The sequence below is a fragment of the Micromys minutus genome (assembly GCF_963924665.1).
Source record: "Micromys minutus genome assembly, chromosome: 9".
Taxonomy (NCBI): domain Eukaryota; kingdom Metazoa; phylum Chordata; class Mammalia; order Rodentia; family Muridae; genus Micromys; species Micromys minutus.
Window position 1 is genome coordinate 34696756 of NC_137978.1, and position 18750 is coordinate 34715505.

The window sequence follows — 18750 nt, forward strand, 5'->3', positions numbered from 1 at the left end:
CTGGGATTAAGGTCTGTGCTACTATAAGAAGCTCTGTTATCTTTTATTTTTTCTTGACACTGAGACTTTCTCTATTATGTAGCACTGGCTGCCCTAAAGCTTGCCCTGTAGACCAGGCTGGCCCCGAACTCACAGATATCCACTCACCTCTGCCTTCCTGAACACCGGGATTAAAGGTATGGGCCACTATGCCCAGTTCTAAATCCTCTTTTTTAACAACCATATTATTGTCCTGCATGGGAGCATTATTATTTGTGAAGTGGGAATTATTGCTTCTGATGCTTTGATTCTTATTTAATTAAAATCAAGCCTTTATCTGTGTTTGAGTATTGTGAGGGAGTGTGCAGGTACCACGGCACTTGTGGGGTGTCAGTGAGTAGCTTTTGAAGAGAGTGTCCTCTCTTACCATGTGGGCATTGGGGATCAAACTCAGGTCATCATGCATGGTGACAAATGCCTTTCTTTAATGTTGGACCACCTTACTGGCTTCTATATTCCATTTCTCAAGCCACCAGACCAATCCTATCATGGCAGATTAAGCCAATTAAGACAAATGGCCGGACAGTTTAAAGAGCAGCCTAGAAAGCCACAAGAACATTTTCATGTAAGGTGGTTTCTGTCTTAATAGTTAAGAACAGGGACATGGTGCAGTCTGTCTGTCTGTCTGTCTGTTTCTCAGGGGTGTGTGTGTGTGTGTGTGTGTGTTAATGTGTGCCTGCACTCATGCTTACACACATGCACCTGCTTTAAAAGTATATTCACCAGGAACTTATAATGTGCCAAGAGCTGTTCTACCAAATGCACAAGGTCTTAGTCCAGTGCCACCTACAGCACAGTGGCAGAGGCTGACACAATGCTGAAGGGGCAGCCAGTTAGAATGGAGGCACAGCTTTCTAGAGAAGGAATGGGGTCTGACCTACCTTCCTGTAGGGTGACACTGGACAGTGAAGACGGTCATGCCCTGGAGGAGGTGAGAGAAGCCTGGGAAGGACAGAGGTCCCAAGGCAGGTGGATACCCACCATCCTCAAGGAGGAGCAAGAATGCCATGGCCGTGGGCAGCAGGGGGCATGGATGTCGAAGTGAAGGTAGGTAGGACTGTGTAAGTCAGAACTGTGGTCAGCGTGCTGAGGACCCTGGAGAGCTCACACTGGGACCCAGACAGGAACCTGGCCTGTGAGAAAGGCCTCGGGGAGGCAACAAAGGAACAGACAGCCCGTGTTTCCAACAGGGAAGACAACTCGGGCCCTGGACTCGTGGCTTGAAGCGTGAGAAGTGTTTGCAGCCGGTCTTGTGAGTGATTCGCTTTTATTTATAAATACTCTAATTTGGAGAAGCTCACAGGAACTTTTTAAGGTCTTTGTTTTTTAAAGCCTGTATTTAGTGCCACAACTAACTTTTGAGATTTGACCTTGGGTTTTGAGATTTGACCTTGGGTTCTGAGATTTGACCTTGGGTTCTGCATCATACTGAACCCGGTTAAAGCCCTAGGAGTCTGTGGAGACAGTTGGTGGATTCTCTGAGCGATTGTGGACACAGCAGTTTAACTTCTTTCTTGTTTATCTACACCCACTAAGCACCTTTTCTCACTTCATCACTCTCAGAGACTTTTAGGGGCCTTTTAGGGGTGGAGCCTGATTTCAGGCTTGTGGGCTGTACGTCCGTGCAGGAACTCTGCACCAGGCTAAAGACATGCCTTTCTTTCCTTAAAAAAATTTTAATTAGTTCTTTGAGAAAACATGTTTCATGTGTTTTGATCATACTCACGTTCCCTACAAGATGTTTCTTTGAGTGTTGAGCTGTCCTTTCACAAACAGAGGTTCAATTTGTTAAACACTCTTTCTTCATCAGCCAATGAAGTCTGTAGTTGGTTTATTTAATTAGAAAAATATTTACTGAAACATTTATTTACTTTATGTATATGAGTACACTGTCGCTCTCTTCAGACACACCAGAAGAGGGCATCAGATCTAATTACAGATGTAAACCACCATGTGGTTGCTGGGAATTGAACTCAAGACCTCTGGAAGAGCAGTCAGTTCTCTTAACTGCTGAGCCATCTCTCCAGCACCTTTCTCTGTTTCTTTATAAGAGAATTAATTTTGGCTTGTATCCTGGATTTTTAATATTGTGTTATAAAATACGAGGTCTTGTGTGAATCCAATGGAGGTGTTAACTTTGTTTTAGGAGACACTGAGTAGGCTGGGTCTAGGCAGCAGTTCCTGACCAGCCTTCTGTGGTTATGGTCTCTCTGTCAGCACCGCTCTTCAGCCGGTTCAGACCTTCACCTGTGTGCGCGCCCTGTGTCCGCAGACACTTGGGAGGGCATCCGCCCCTTGGTGGATTCTATTCTGAAACCTGTGTTTGGAGCTGCTTTCTCAAGCACCTTGTTTCTCTCTGTTTTTTTTGTTTGTTTGTTTGTTTGTTTTTTGTTTGTTTGTTTGTTGGGGTTTTTTGTTTTTTTTTTTTTTTGTTTTTTGTTTTTTCTGTGTGCTCTGGCCCCTTGGGCTAGGAAGCCAGGGCCTCAGTTACCATTGTCCCTTATGAATTTTCTGAACTGCTATACCCAGATCCAGGACAGCAAGAAGGAAGGCAGAGATCAAAATAAAAAGCAACAGCCCACATTCACCCTTTTGAGACTTCAGCTTCTCTCAAGTCCTCATAGATGGTACTGTCATTACCTTGGCCATCACCGTGGGACAGCTTAGGGCTGGACACCAGGGAAACAGAAGGAAAAACAACAGTGGGATTTTCTCCTCTGTCTAGGATTAGGAGCCCCCCCCCCAGTCCATTTCCTGGAGCTGTTGGTACGGTGTCCATTGCGGGGGGGGGGGGGCTTCTGGGATGTAGGACACTGGGAAACACACTTCTAGTTTGATAACGCATTAAGTTCTGGTATTCTTCCCAACCTGTCTGCTATAACTAATGTTTCAGAGTCTTCAAAAAACTGCGAAGTGCATTCTGTCTAAGCCATTAGCAGTGCTCAGTGACAGGGACATGGAGAGGGATCAGTCCTTATCTAGGATGGAATCTCACTTCCCTATGTTTAATTACTCATGTTAAAGAAAGGACATAAAATAGGGATTAAGTCCAAAGTTGTTTTGCTAAGATACTGAGACTTTTTTGGCGCTGTGGTATGCCCAGTGCTATGAAGCCTCTGCACATGAAACAGCCCAGTGGCCGCTGAGGAAAGCCTGCCCAGCTGGCTCTTCCCGCTCTTGGGAACGAGGCAAAGCAGAAGACTGTGCTGGCCAGTGTCCCTTGAGAACATGACTGACATGGGACTACCTGAGGAGTCTTACGGGTGGAGTCAGGAAATGGAATGCTGGGTAAAGTGAGACTCGGTCCTAACCTAAGTCAGAGTTTGCCTTTATGAAGATGGTGCAACAACACCCATTACTTTGTATGCTCGTTTTTAAAAAGCTGGGGCTGGACAGATGCCTCGGCACTGACTGTTTCCAGAAGACCTCAGTTCAGTCCCCAACACCCGGACGGGAGCCGGCAGTGGCTGGAGCTCTAGGACATCCAGTGGATCAAAGGGCTGGTCACCATGGCATCTACAGGCATGAGCACATACCTATCCAAACACATACAATTTAATATTTTCTAAATCTTCAAAAAAGATAAAGCTGACTTTTGATCAGCTTAAACCTGTCCTCCACTCCCAGAGAGTTGGACAAGTAGAGTGGGAGTCTTCATTTTTCTCTCCTTTCACAGTGGGGCCTGTGTCCTTAGTTTTTTATCAACTTGAGGCACAAGCCGAGGTCATCTAGGGAAAGAGAATCTGAACTAAGGAAAATACCTCCATAGACTGGGTTGTAGGCGAGTCCATTGGGCATTTTCTTGGTTAATGACTGATGTGTGCCCAGTCCACCAAGGGTGATGCTGGTGGTCCTGAGTTCTGTGAGAAAGCAGGCTGAGCAAGCATGGGGAAGCCAGCCAGTAAGCAGCAGGCCTCCCAGTCCCCGGCCTCCAGGTTCCTGCCCTGCCTTCCTTCAAGGACGGACAATGACTGACTGTGGAAGCCAAATGAACCTTCCTCGTCTACTTGCTTTTGGTCATGGTATTCTGTCTGTCACAATAGAAACCGTGGTTAAGACAGAACTGTGTGCCCTGTGGTCCACAGTCATCTGCAAATTAAACCTAATATACGCTTTTATAACTCCAGGAGTGATGGAGGTGAAGGATCAAAATTCCCTTGGAAATGAGTGAGAAGAGAAAAGAGGCAGGGGCTGCTTGGACGAGGGTGCGGATGCCGGCACTGCCTGCACTACAGCCCAGCTCCGACATTCACTTGCTGTTTGATGTTGGATACGGTGTTTCACCTCTCCTGTGTCAATTTCCTTAACAATCTCCATCCCAAAGCCTTGCTTTGAGAGTTGGCTCATGGATGAGAACTCTACACACAATGATGTTTTATAAATACTAACTGTCCCCCCTCCTGTTTCCAGGCAAGCACTGCTTGCTGCATGCCTGTGTCATGGCTTTTGTATGTAAGATCTTCATGTATAGCCTAATGAATAACTGTGAAGGGGACATTCCCCTAACCCCCACTCTGGTCACCGGAGAGAATGTTCCAGTTCTGAGACGACCCCCACCACTGCCCCAGCGAGAATTCAGTCTCTCATTTCTCCTTACTGTTTTAACACTGAGTTGCGCTATGTAAACAAGTGTGGATTCATTTCTCTTTCGAAGTTCACACAAATGAAAACCAGTCTGTGTTCTCTGTTGTCTGTCATCCGTGTTACTGATGGGCACGTAGCTCAGTGGTAGAGCACATGCCTGGCACACACAAAGCCCCAGGTTCAATCCTGAGCATCACAAAAGTGACATACGACAAATAAAGCATTTTTTTTTTCTCATCTCTTACAGCGGGGCTTGGTCACATGAGCATTTGCAACGCCAGCAACTTGGAAGGCCGAGGCAACAGGACCCCTGCAAGCTGGAAGCCATCCTCGGCTACACAGCGAGTAACTCAGCCAGCTAGAAGGAGGGACACCATCTTCAAAACCCAGGTGTGCCATGTAACCCACAGGAAGCAGAGGCAGAGGCAGGAGGATTGCCACACGTTTGAAAACAGCCTGGTCCACAAGGAGACTCCAGAGCAGCCAGGATTCTCTCTCTCCAGTGAGGATTCCATAGGATTCCATAGCAAGACCATGTCTCAAGAAATAAACATTTAAATTTAAAAAAGCAAAATTTAAAAAATAAAAAGACTTCTGTGAACTATGTATAGTTTGATCAGAATTCTGTTCCTTGAATAATTACTGTTTTCCCCTATATGTGGATTATGTTTGGGTTTTACAATTCTGAGCACTCTGGGACTGGGAGAGACACTTCCCTGACCTGAGCGAGGCTGGGTCAAAGGGCAGGGTGTGAATTGGAGTGTCCTGCACTGCAAACACAGGAAGGGAAGGAGTGTGTCTGCCTGTGGCTGTCACAAGAGCACAGGCCAGTGCAGCAGTCCTCTCATGGGTAACAGGTACCTGAGCCGTGACAAAGCTGTCTGGAGAAGTTATCAGGGCCTAGGGTATGTGCAGCTCACACCTGTCTACACACTGTCTTTTCCAAAGTGATTGAATAAACTTGACCTCTCACTTGGAGGAGGCTGGCTTCTGCTCCGTCACGGCCCTGTCAACACTGGGACGGTCAAGGTTGTTCCTTGGACATGAAGTGGTATCTCCATGGATACGGTTTCACTTTCCGGGTACTAAGGTAATTGAGAACCTTTGCCTAGGTGTCTGACCTCTTTTCTGAAGCTTTCTCAAGCCCTCTGCTCACTTCTACACTGTTGCTCATTCTTGGTAATTTTTGTAGTTCCTTTGCCCTAAGGACAGATTCGTCGCCAGCTAACTATGATGTGTATGTTACTTTTCCACTGTATGGGGCGTTTTGATAAGAAAAGCCCTTCACTGTGATGTATTAGTGTCAATCTTTTCTCTTAGCACACAGATGCAACTTGGGGTTCCTTTAAGAACTGCTCCTTGTCTGTCCAGTCTGCTGAAGTAACTTCCCACGCATGCCTCAGCATCTTGGTGGAGTCCCGGGCACACAAGGCACAAGTCAGTGGCACACGTGGTTAGCAAAAGCCAAGTGTGGGCCAAGTGTGGCTAAGGATGGATGTGCCCTGGACAGGTAACCATGTGTTTCAGGTCAATTAGAGAAATCAAAGTTATCGTGGGGGACAAATGACGGAGGGACTCGTAAGGCTGTCTGTATAGCATACACAGAGCAGGGCCTCTCTCTGGTAATGGCTTTCCTCTTGTCCTCCCTAACACAACTACTGGGCCTTGTGAATTAGTCATACATGAGGTCAGTGGAAGACATTAACTACCCTCCAAGTCCCCTGGGATTCAGGGTGGTACCCCCAGCATGAAGTAGACCAGCGTTACCTAATCATACAGGGATGCCCTTCCCCTGGTGCGAAGTTGTTCTGAGCTCCCTGGGGATGGCAAGCTGAAGAATCAAAGTTGTCTGTCCGTCCTTCCTGCCCTGCCAACAAGAGCTGAGCTATGGGGCAGGTGGACTGTGTCTGACAGGGATAGCCGCCGTCTGGCCTCACGTGGTCTGCGCATTAATACCAGAAGGCAGGTGCGGTGCTCCCCTCCTGGAGCTCTCTACCGGAGCACATGGGTGTGTACGAAAATGTACAATGGAGGGCGGGCCTCCCCAGGAAGCTAAGCTGCTCTAGTTGCCTGCATTTTGCAGGTGAGTCCCAATGATTATCACACCCAGAGCTGGTGGCCTCCCAAAGCCCTCTCCCCTACTCTGAGATGGAGCATGAATTCAGAGACTAGATATCCTCTCACATGAACCATGGCAGTTCTTGGAGGAAAAAGTATCTGCTGTGTTTATTCCCAGTGCAGACTTTTTTTTTTCCCCCAGATACTCAGCCCCGGCTAGCCTAGAACTCCTCATGTACAGCAAAAGGCTGGCCTCAGGCTCAGAGATCCACCTGCCTCTGCCAGTGCCACCACACCTGGCTGGAAAAGTGTTTCCCCACTAGGTCCTTCTGCTCCCTCCATGGTGAAGCCCCTGGGGCCTTTCCCATAATTCCACAGCTCTCTCACCCTCCCCCAGGGTCCCCACTCATCAGGCTTCACTACAAAGGGCTGAAGAGATGATGGGGAAGGGGGGGGGGTATTGGTACCTGTGCCTAGGGTTTGTCCAGCGGAGTCAAGGGAAAGAAGCAATGAATCTGTAACACAAGAGGACAAGTTCATGTCTTTCTTCTGTCATCAGACAAGTGCCTGCTGGATTCACCCAAACCCTGAAGCAGCCTAAAAGCACTGACTCCTCCCCTTTGGCAGCTCACTTTCTTATATCCATATGCGTGATTGCTTGCTATTCCCACCCACCCCCAATAAAAAAACGATGTAAGCAGCGCATAATAATTTAGAGCATATGTTGGAATAATAAAGCAAAGATGTCAAAGAGAGGGAAGGTGTTAACGCACAGAACCCAAGCCAGAGGGCCTTTGCAAACACTGCAGGCAAAATCAAAGGGGTGGGGGTGGGGTATGAGCTCCCGAGCAGCCAAAGCAAAGAGAGAAAACAGTTCCAGGACCCAGTGTCCATAGTGCATTCTTCCATTTGTCCACATAGTCAGGAAATGCTAGTTGAGCATCTACTATGTACGACACTATGATACAGAAGTCAGCAGCAACAACAGCAAAATGTGGTCTGCACTCCCACGGTCTCCTTGCCTTTCATCTTGGAAAGAGACCTTATCAGAGAACAAGCTACTTAGCCAGAAACTGATAAGAACAAGAGAAGAGATCACTGCTTGTGTTAGGGACCAGCCTGAGGGCGCTGTGCAGGAGGACCTCTCTGGAGAAGCTGGCCCTTGGGCTAAGGGTTGATGGATGAACAAGAATGGAATGGGCATCAGGGGCAGAGAGATGGCCTCACTTCAGTAAAAACTTGAAGGAAGAGGGGCCCAGGTGTTTCCAAGCAACTCAAAGACTTACGAGTCCTAGCAGAGAGGAGACCTGGTGATGCTGTTTCTCCTGCAACATTTCTTGAGTTTGTAGCTGGGAATCTTGTATAGCTGTCTCTTAACATATCGATCTCAAACGATGGTATAAAGCCAATGTACAGCAATTACACAGAGATACCTACGTGAGGTGTGGTCCAAACACCCCAGACTGAAGAGATCAGAGTCAAAAGGCTCACTCACTGCCGAGAGTGCTGGCCAGACAATGAAGACGTGTGCACAGCCCACTCTGCAGTACCTTTTAGATCTTACTACACACGGAAATGCAACATCGTTGCATAACCTTAAATAACAGGGCCCCCATGCTGGTGTATAAGCTCAATAAAAGCAGCTGCAAGAGCTGCTCATTCCTGGTCACCAGCACCACACCTGACTCTCAAGAGCCACTGCAGAACAGTTTCTAGAGACATGCCGGGATCACAAACCCTCCAGGCAACCCTTAGGAAATACATTTACTGAGAACTGTGCGGGCACTGAGCTGGGGATGTGGTCAGGCAGCTCGCTCTTTACAGAAAGGTGGACGCATCATCTCTTGATGAGCCGCCGGCCACACTATCTGTGCCAGCAGAGCTGAACTCAGGCGTTCTACCCTCTGATCCGCATGTTTGTGTCCTGCTTCCCCTCAGTGAGGTGTGCTCCTTCTTTTAATCCCTCCGCCAGGGTGAGGAGGAGAAAGGTCTCACCCACCTGGAGGATTTGGAAGACCCCCTGAGGAGTTGACTGCCCAGATGGGCAACTCCTTATAGAGGCAGCTCAAGAGGCGGTGGGCAGAGAGTTCAGCAAATAAACCCCTGGCTGTGCTAGAGCGGGGAGTGGAGGCTGAGCCCCCAGGCCTGTGAAACGGGGTGAGATGCCCAGGGTGATCCCAGAGCACAGGAGGCAGAACTGGGGACTGCCAGGGCAAGCTGGGGGGCTGAACACGTGAGCTCAGAGCTCAGCACAAGACCCTGCTTCAAAATACAAAGTGTAGATCAAGGAAGATGCCTGATGTACACCCACATCCTCCTCTCACACACAGATTCGAAAAATAAATAAATAAAAATTTAGGCACCTGATTTGCACTACGGGTGACATTTTCCCACTTGTAATTTACTTTCTTCGCACTCAGAAGCAATCCCGATTTAATCTGTTTTTGAAATTTTTTGATCCACACGTTAAAAAACAAACCCACTAACCCTTACTTAAATAACTAAAGAGCAGTCATTGCTGGCAGTGGCTGCCTCTGGTGGTAAGACTACAAAATGTCCACAGTGAACATGTGTTATTTGTATCAAGGGTGGAGGTGGGGCTGGTACTCAATGGACTCCCAGCTATTTGAGTTGAGGTGGGAGAGTATTACTTGGGACCAGAAATGAGGGGTGTATGTGTGTGAGAGAGAGGGGGAGGGATGGAGAGAGGGAAAGGCAGAGAGAGAGGGGAGGGGGGGAGAGAGAGTGAGAGTGAGTGAGAGAGAGAGAGAGAGAGAGAGAGAGAGAGAGAGAGAGGGAGGGAGGGAAAGAGAGAGAGAGAGAGGGAGAGAGGGTAAGAGGGAGGGGGAGGGAGAGAGGGAAAGGCAGAGAGGGGAGGGGGAGAGAGGGGAGCAGCGGAGGGAGGGAGAGTGAGTGAGAGAGAAAGAGAGAGAGAGAGAGAGAGAGAGAGAGGGAAAGAGAGAGAGAGAGAGGGAAAGAGAGAGAGAGGGGGAGAGAGGGAGGGGCAGGGGGAGAGAAGGAGGGAGAGAAAGAGACAGAGAGAGAGAGATAGAGAGGAAGAGAGAGAGAGAAGTGGGGCGAGAGGAGGAGGGAAGGGGAGAAAAAAGATTAAAAATAGCTGTTCCAGCACAAACTCGCTGGTATGGAAGCCAAGGCAAGGCAGTTCAGCTTTTCCATTTCCGGGGTCATCCCGAGAGCTCAGACCAGTTACATCAACTCCCAGATAACCCGACTTCACTCCTCTTCTTTTCTTCTTCCTTCCTTCCCACTGTTTATTCCTTGGTCCGAGGGATGGAACCCAGGCCTTTGCACGAGTTAGGCAGCGTTCCCTCGCTGAACTACATCTCTTCCCACAAGCATTACCAAGCGCCAGAGCTCAGTAAGAGTCTCTGCCTTGCAGGCCAGGAAGATGGACAAGCTGCAGGTAAATGTGATCAGGGTCGTGGGAGGGAAGCCCTGGGGAAGGTGGCTGTCTCTTTGCAAACGTTCTCTGTGATGGTCTCTGTGCTCCGGGAGCACGTGCCTTCAGAGTTGAGATGTCATGAGCGGGAGGAAGTAGGTGACATATTCATGCCTTGTGCAAGTTCAAATGAATTTTGTTTTGAGTCTTAAAGGCATAGACCAGTTTGGTGATTCATTATTTGTGTTTATTCTAAAGGATGTAAGATTATTTTAGTTATAAACCACGTTGACAGCTTACGGGAAAACTTAGCATTCAACAAAGTAAGGGGTTTGCTTTTCAAGCAACAGAGCAAGAATCCAGATTTCTCCCTCTGAAGCTAACAAATAAGTCATTTTTACTTGAGCGTTCCAGCCTCCAGCTGTTCCTGGCTGCAGAGGTGGCCATGTGGTGTGTTGCACAAGTGACCGAACACAGTCCCAGACGAAAGCATGACAGAGCTCACTGCACCATGAGGAGAGCTAGGGTTTACTGGAAGCTTTTTATTACGGTCAGATGTTTCCTGTGTCTGGTTTCCGAAGCAGAATGTGGAGAACACGGAGGGGTGGGGAAGAGAATACAGCCGATGTTCTTAGGCTTGGAGCAGGTTGTAAAAGCCCCAGGCATACGTGAATGAGCTGCCACGTTATACACTCCACATCTAGATCTTCTGCTATCAGCCCCGTGCAAGCTTCAGGAATGGGAGAATGAGGAGTAAACATTGTTACCAAGCAAACAGGCAGAATTCAAACATATAAAATGAACATGTCCCTGTGATAAGACTGAGGAAAAAAAAAGTGACCAGGGTGATTCCGCTGTCCCTTAATACAGAAAACATTAACTCTGCACAGAAGACACAGTAAGAACACAAGAGAAAGAACTCGAGAGAAAGAACACGAGTACCCCTGGTCTCAAGAAAGTCACATGCTAGTAGGTGAGGGGTGAAATACCACGTCAGCAAAATGAATGAAGCCATTTCTCACAGTGGTGGTGGCTGATGTGAAGAATATGACACAATGTTAAAAGGCCAACGGGCTGGGGACGGGGAAGAACAGTCATGGCCCATAGTGTGTTTAGGGCATGTGGACAGAGATCTGAAGACAGGAACCATCAAAAGCAAGGGCTAAAGGGGAGTTCCAGGCTGAGGGAGGGAGCATACCCCAGAACCTCCCTACACTTAAGGGACGGAGTGGGCCAGACTGCTGCAGAGAATGCAGGAAGGTGGGAAGTGTAGAAAGAAGAAAGGAGCTATCTGCCTGAGGCTGTGGAGAGATGGAGGAGGCTGTGGAGAGATGGAGGAGGCTGTGGAGAGATGAAGGAGGCTGTGGAAAGATAGAGGAGGCTGTGGAGAGATGGAGAAAGCTGTGGAGAGATGGAGGAGGCTGTGGAGAGATGGAGGAGGTTGTGGAGAGATGGAGGAGGCTGTGGAGAGATGGAGGAGGTTGTGGAGAGATGGAGGAGGCTGTGGAGAGATGGAGGAGGTTGTGAAGAGATGGAGGAGGCTGTGGAGAGATGGAGGAGGCAGTGGAGAGATGGAGGAGGCTGTGGAGAGATAGAGGAGGCTGTAGAGAGATGGAGGAGGTTGTGGAGAGATGGAGGAGGCTGTGGAGAGATGAAGGAGGCAGTGGAGAGATGGAGGAGACTGTGGAGAGATGGAGGAGGCTGTGGAGAGATGGAGGAGACTGTGGAGAGATGGAGGAGGCTGTGGAGAGATGGAGGAGGCTGTGGAAAGATAGAGGAGGCTGTGGAGAGATGGAGGAGGTTGTGGAGAGATGGAGGAGGCTGTGGAAAGATAGAGGAGGCTGTGGAGAGATGGAGGAGGTTGTGGAGAGATGGAGGAGGCTGTGGAGAGATGGAGGAGGCAGTAGAGAGATGGAGGAGGCTGTGGAGAGATGGAGGAGGCTGTGGAGAAATGGCTGTGTGTCCTGCTCAACAGCAGAATTTTTCTATTAAAAAAAATGTTGGGGCAGGAGTGATGGTTCAGCAGTTAGGAGCACTGACTGCTCTTCCAGAGGTCTTGTGTTCAATTCCCAGCAACCACATGGTGGCTCACAACCGTGTGTAATGGGATCTGACTCCTGTGACTGAAGTCAGCTATGGTGTACTCACATAAAGAAAATAAATAAATCTTTAAAAAACAACAAAAAAAGGATTTATTTATTTTTGTTTAATGCATGAATGCTTTCCTTCCATGAGCGCCACACAAGTGCCCATCCTCCTAGATGCCAGGAGAAGGCAACAGATCCTTTGGAACTGGAATTACAGCAGGGTGTGAGTCAACATGTGGTTGCTGGAACTGAACCTGGATCCTCTGTGAGAGCAGCAAGTGCTCTAACTGCTGAGCCATCTCTTCAGCTCATGTATGGGTGTCTTGCCTGCATACAAGCCTGGGTACCACTTGTGTGCCTGGTATCCACAGAGGCCGGAAAAGACTGTTGGGTCCACTGGAATTAGGAGTCACAGATGCTTGTAAGCTGCCACGTGGGTGCTGGGAATCAAAGCCAGGTCCTCCAGCAAAGCAGTCAGTGTTCTTAAGCACGAGACAACTCTCCAAGCCCCAAGAAGAAACAAACAAAACCAGTAGCCTCGGCAGGACGGAGGGGAGTGTGCCAGTGGTAGAGAATGCCTGCCACCATCCGTCAAAAACAAAACAAAAGCTTGCAAAAATTGGACAGCAAAGGTTCTGGCTTGTAGTCTGAAATAGAAACTTGGCTGCTTCGTAGGAAATGGGCTGTTACCCTGCCAACGGGTGAGGGAGACTGAGGCAGGAGGTGAACACAGAAGAGGTGAATACAGAAGAGAGGGAGCAGTGCTTGAGCTGAAACTGTGAGGCCTGGTGGTGGGGCTGGGGGACAGCACTAAGGCTTCTTAAAGGGAAAGCGTCAGGATTTGCAACAAACAGAGCAGGAGGGAGAAATCAGACAGACAGACCACATCCACAGTTGGGGCTTGTGCAAACTGAGGCTGACTTCTCTGGCTAGGAGTGGCCTATTGATGAACCACTGAGGTGGTCTGATTACAGGAAGGCCACTACTACTACTCTCTGGGCTGCCTTCTGGAGACCTGCACTGGGAAGCTGGGAGCAATCATGGCACAGAAGGGAGACTAGGGCAGGGCCTAGGCCAGGCTAGATGCTTGGTCCTGCAGCCCACCTGGAAGAACATTACAGTGAGGAGCCAGAGTCCTGCTGTTGAGAGCATCACAGAGACAAAGCTCGACCTTCAGTTCAAAAACATTCTCCTGCTTTCTCTGTGGTGACCAGCTATGTCTGGGAGCGTCCCTCAAGGCCTTAGGGTTTTTGGCTTTGCTCAGTTTCCAAGGGGCCTGACCAACCACTAGGAGTCTCCTATTCCTGTCTCCGGCTACCTGGAAGCATTCTGCATTTGCAGGGAGCTCATTCCCTCGGGGCAGCATGCTTCCTGCTCTTCCCCGACTTCCTAAAGGCTGGTGTAAAAGCACACTTGTCACCAGGGACAACACATTTGCAGGCTGACTCGAAAGCAGAGGACAAGTTAGATGATGAATCTAAGCTGTAGTCACCAATCCGGCTTCACTAAGAGCCTTTGACTTGGATGGGAGTGGGTGCTGGTGGTCTATTAAGAGAAATGATACTTTGTTTTTCTTATTGTTATTTGTTTGTTTGTTTGTTTGTTTTGGGACAGGGTTTCCTGTATCCCAGGCTGGCTCTGACTTCAGTAAGTATTACAGGATGACCTTGAACTTCTGGTCCTCCTGTTTCCTTCCCAGTGTTGAGATCACAGGCGCTCTTCACTGTGCCTGTTTTATAGTGACAGGAATGGAACCCAGAGCCGAATGCGTGTTAGGCAAGCACTCTTCTGACCGAGCTACAGCCCCGACCAGAGATAGCATCTTAACATCCACTCAATTACCTGTTTCCTTTCCAGTTTCTCCACTGCTTAGATCCTGGAATGATCAAGTTCCCTAGCCCTTCCTTCTCAACCTCACTGCCCACCCCCACACAAACAAACAAAACTTGAATGAATAGATTACCAAAGAAACACAGAGGGGAAAAAAATGTCCAAGGACAGTGAGCCAAGAGCGACGAGAAGGACGTCCTAATATGGTGCCCAGATGGTGGCCGACTGGAACGGTGGGAGGGAGGGCGTTCCCCACTTTAGTGAACTCCTTCCGAGAAGGTCCTCCTCAGATGTTATCAGTCGAGTTTACCGAGCATGTGCTCTGAAGCCTTCACAAAGCTGCAGAGGCTGTCGCGGTGGCTTAGTGGATAAAACTAAGAACTGGAGTTCAGATCCTCAGAACCCAGGTAAAACCTCAGATGTCAGAAACAAGCTGGCTGGCTAGACTACCAGGCATCAACACGGCCCATGAGGAAGACATGTGAAAGAACTTAGGGCTTCCACACACGTCTACATGCGTGTACACACCTACCTGCAAACAAGAGTACACAAATGCATGCACAAGCTCACGCGCGCACACACACACACAAACATACACACACACACACACACACACACACACACACACACACACACGAGTGGGGAATAAAGGGCTATGGGAAGATCAAAGATGGTCCCTGAAATCCAGGCATGTCTGAACTCTCCTGGGATCACAGAGAACCAGACTAACAGTGTTAGAAGCCTTAAGAGTTATGGTAGGAGTCCGGGTCTAGGGGTTTTTACTGGGAACAACTAGAAAGATGTGGAGGGGCAGATACCTAAGCCAGTGTAAGGTGAGCAGCCACGGTCGTAGGCCAGGAATGAGTCAGCAAAAGCACTGAGGTGTGGGAAGTGAGGGGTGTGTGGCTTCAGGGGGGTACAATCACCCCTAATTAATATCTTAGGGTTTCTTTCAGGAGGCAGGATCCATGTGACTAAGGGAAACAGGCAATACAATGACTAAAGTTCAAAAAAAGGCGTCGACACATCAAAGACTATTTTTAAAAAATGAGTCACCGTGAAATTAAGGGAAAAAAAACTGCTATGTCATACCAAGAGACAAAAGACACTTGGCTTAAGATTGGGGCAGGAGAGTTCCTGGGGCTTTAGCACACATGAGGAAAGCAGGAAGTCTGGGAGGAGCTGGCCCTCGAAGGCTAGGCTGTGGGGGTGGCACTGCTTACACACCTGTGTGTGAGAAGACAGAGGGAAGGAAGTTGATCATAGGCACGTGCTGAAACTTAGAGTGAAACCCTGGGAGTGAGTGGTGAGGCCCCAGGGGCATAGGTGAGGCTCCAGGGGCGTAGGAGAGGTCCAAGGCTACCCTAGGAATAACAGGACCACCCCAGGTGCTCTGCCCTGTACATGCAGGCATGAGTGAGCATCTTTGCACAAGTCTCAAGTGAAGGCTAGCCAAGAGCATGACCAAGGGTCAGAGGAGTAGACTAGGATGGGCAGGGATGAAGTAACAGTTTCTGCTACTGGATGGTCCAGACTGGGCACAAAGGATAGAAGGAAAGTCTAGATGTGTCATTGAGAAAACAGGGAACAGAGGCAGGGACCTGAAGCTGTCTGAGGGCATGACATGGCCCATAAGGTGCCAGGGTTTAGGCAGACTATCGTGTTTATCTAGACTGACCGCCCCCCTCAAACACACACAGTCTTTGGATCTGATTCTTGTATAGAAAGGGTAATGTGGGAACCATGTCTCACCTTAACCCTGAGACTCATAGGTTCCTTTGTCTGCCATGTGTGTTTGTGTATGTGCATGCATGTGTATACACATGCGTGTGGAGGCCAGAAGACAACCCTCAGCGCCATTCCTTGTCTTTATTTACTTACTTTTTTGACAGGGGTTACTCACAGCCTGGAGTGTGCCAAGAAGGCAAGGATGCCTGGCCAGCAAGCTAAGCTCCAGGGATCGGCTGTTTCTGCCTCCCTTTCCCTCCTTTTATACAGGTCCTGGGGTCAAATGCAAGGCTTATGCTTATAAAAGGGTTAGCCACACCCTTTGCTGACTGAGTTGTCTCCTCATCCATGACAGTTTTACAGAGTTTAGAACATCTATATGCCGCACAAATCAAACGTTACTTCACACCCCACCACTGTGAGACTTGGCGGCAGCATGCTGGAACAAAATACTTCTGTGAATTTTTACGCTAAATGGAAGGGTCTATAAATATATTCACATTATTTTAGATTAGGTTTTGTAGACAAATGAGTGTTTATATTAATCTCATGCAAAAAAAATTCTTTAAAAATCATAAAGGGTGGGTAAGACAGCTCAGTGGGTAAAGACACGTGCTGCCAACCCAAATGTCCTGAGTTCAATTCCCAGGACCTACATGTGAAAGAAACAAACTGATTTCTGTGAGTTATCCTTTAATCCCCCCTCACACACAAACACACATGTGTGCACACATTTGTTTGTGTGTTACTCATGGGAGCACATGTGTGTAAGAGCATACTCACCCACAAGCACACACCCATACAAACATACACTCACACATATGAGCACACGCATGTACATGTACAGGAAAAAAATGTAATAAAAAATTTTAAAGTTCATGCTGTGATAGTGGTGTGAAGCTATGTTAGGAGTCTGGATTTCATCAAGTGAACGCAGAGAGACAGAGAAAGACATTATAACTTTTTTTCCCCAGTAAACGGATGATGTCAACCGACTTCAGAAAACCCCACTGTAGTCGTTGTGAGAGACAGAAGTACACGGGCGGGCACATTAGGAGAGCCCGCTAGCAAACCGAGTGAGTGATGAGAAGGGAACTAGTGGGTATGATGGTGTCGGGGACCTCAAGAGCAGGTTCAAGTAAGTCACTTAAGCACAGAAGCCACACCATCTCAAATGCCATAGAAGGGAAATGAGTGGGGAGGGCCGATCTGGACGTCTGTCTGTCTGTGGACTAAGACATGCTTAAGAGACAGGTAAAGCGCTCTCCTGGGTGTGTCTGAGAAGGCGTCTATGGCAATGATTAGATCAAGAGGACTCTGACCTATGACTGGATTAATTCCCAAATGGCTCCAAAACATGACAGTATTGTTAGGAGGAGCTGACAGGAAAAGGTGGGGCTGTCCTTGGGCCTATATCTGGCCCTGGTCCCTCCCTGTATTTCCTTCCTGCCTGTCCCCCTTGAAGAAGCTCTTGGGCCTCTACCCCCACAACCACAATGTCCTGACCCTCAGTGGGCCCAGATATATGAAGCCAAGTGATCATGGACAGAATCTTCCGAAACTGGGGGCCAAAGTAAATCATTCCTTTTAAGTTGTTTACATCAGGCGTTCTGTCCCAGGGACAAGACTAGCCCTTTAATGCAGAGTGAACGTACACCCACTGAATTCGCTAGTGAGACCCTTGGTGACTGTCACACACACTGCAGACAGACCAACTGAAGGCCTGGGGCAACCCACAGCATACAGCTTAAGCACTGGCAGTGAAAGACATGGGGAAAGTCGTCCATACATTCAGTTGTTGGTCAATCCTGAGTGGGCACCCAGGGAAGTTAAAGGGGAAGGAATCAGTGTCCCAGATGAAAATGGGGTTCAGTTGGAAATTGGAAATTCTTCTCTGTAATTACCAGTGAATATTTTAAGCTTTGCTGGCTACATCAAGTCTCTGCAGAAGATATCATTGCAATGGAGCCCTTAAGGGATGAAGACATTTTGTGAGAGTATACCAGTCTCAAGGATCTGAGTTCAATTCCTAACACCCACATGGGTGACTCACATGAAAGTACAGCTCCAGGGTTCTGCTGCCCTGCTCTGGCTTCTGTAAGCACACATAAAGAGACTCAATATAAATAAAAATACAATACACCTCAGCAGTTAAGAGCACTGGCTGCACTTCCAGAGGTCCTGAGTTCAATTCCCAGCAACCACATGGTGGCTCACAACCATCTGTAATGAGATCTGATGCCCTCTTCTGGTGTGTCTAAAAACAGCTACAGTGTACTTATATATACATAAAATAAATACATCTTTTTTTTTAAAGTTGGGTGAAAAAAAGTGGAAAGGAAACAAATTTAAATAAAGAATTAAATGAAAATTTCCTAAAACTACCTGGCCCTAGTTTCTGTAGTTTTTCTGGTTTGTTTCTTTTTGCTTTATTTTAGCTTCCGAGAGTCTTGGGGGGCTGAGGCGACGGCTCTGCCAGTTAAGTGCTTAGCACACAGCATAAAGACATAGAGAAGTCCCCCTTAACTAACCAGGAAACCCTCACCCTGCTGGAAGGTGCTGTAGGCTTCTGCGGGAGAAAAGAAATGGATGGCCTTCTGTGGCGCTGGACCCTGTATGCACAACCTTAGAAATCTTCCTGGGAAGATGCGCCGACTGTGCAGTCGTGGCACAATGGTTGCGCAGTTAACCAGCCCCTTTCCGATTAGACGTGAGGCCCCGCCACAGCGCTTCCTGCTGCTGCTGTTTTGCTGACGTCACACTACCCATCATGCTGTGGGGCTGCGTTCAAACATTCATGTCTATACTCACAGATCTGCGCTGCTTTCAACAGCCAGAGAGACTTCTTTTTTGCAGTGGGTATTGTTAGTTCAGAGACTCATAACTGGTCAAAATGCTGAAACACACACACACACACACACACACACAGACACACACACGTGTCTCAGCTATGTCACTGTATATGTATTGACCTAGGTTGTCAGAGCTTGGGGAATATTACAGGGAAGGAGGCAGGTGGGGAAG

The 18750-nt window shown here is 48.3% G+C and overlaps 1 protein-coding gene across 4 annotated transcripts in view; it reads right to left on the reverse strand.

Moving 5' to 3' along the window:
* The window catches only part of ST3GAL3 (ST3 beta-galactoside alpha-2,3-sialyltransferase 3), a 187826-nt gene that overhangs the window by 107682 nt on the left and 61394 nt on the right, over window positions 1-18750 (reverse strand). For 3 of the 4 annotated variants that reach the window (XM_080920915.1, XM_080920914.1, XM_080920917.1), the window contains exon 3: window positions 7149-7196. The exons of the other annotated variant lie outside the window; for it this stretch is intronic. In XM_080920915.1, the coding sequence (XP_080777041.1) occupies window positions 7149-7196 (48 nt within the window). The remainder of the gene's footprint in view (window positions 1-7148; window positions 7197-18750) is intronic. 4 annotated transcript variants of the gene reach the window in all.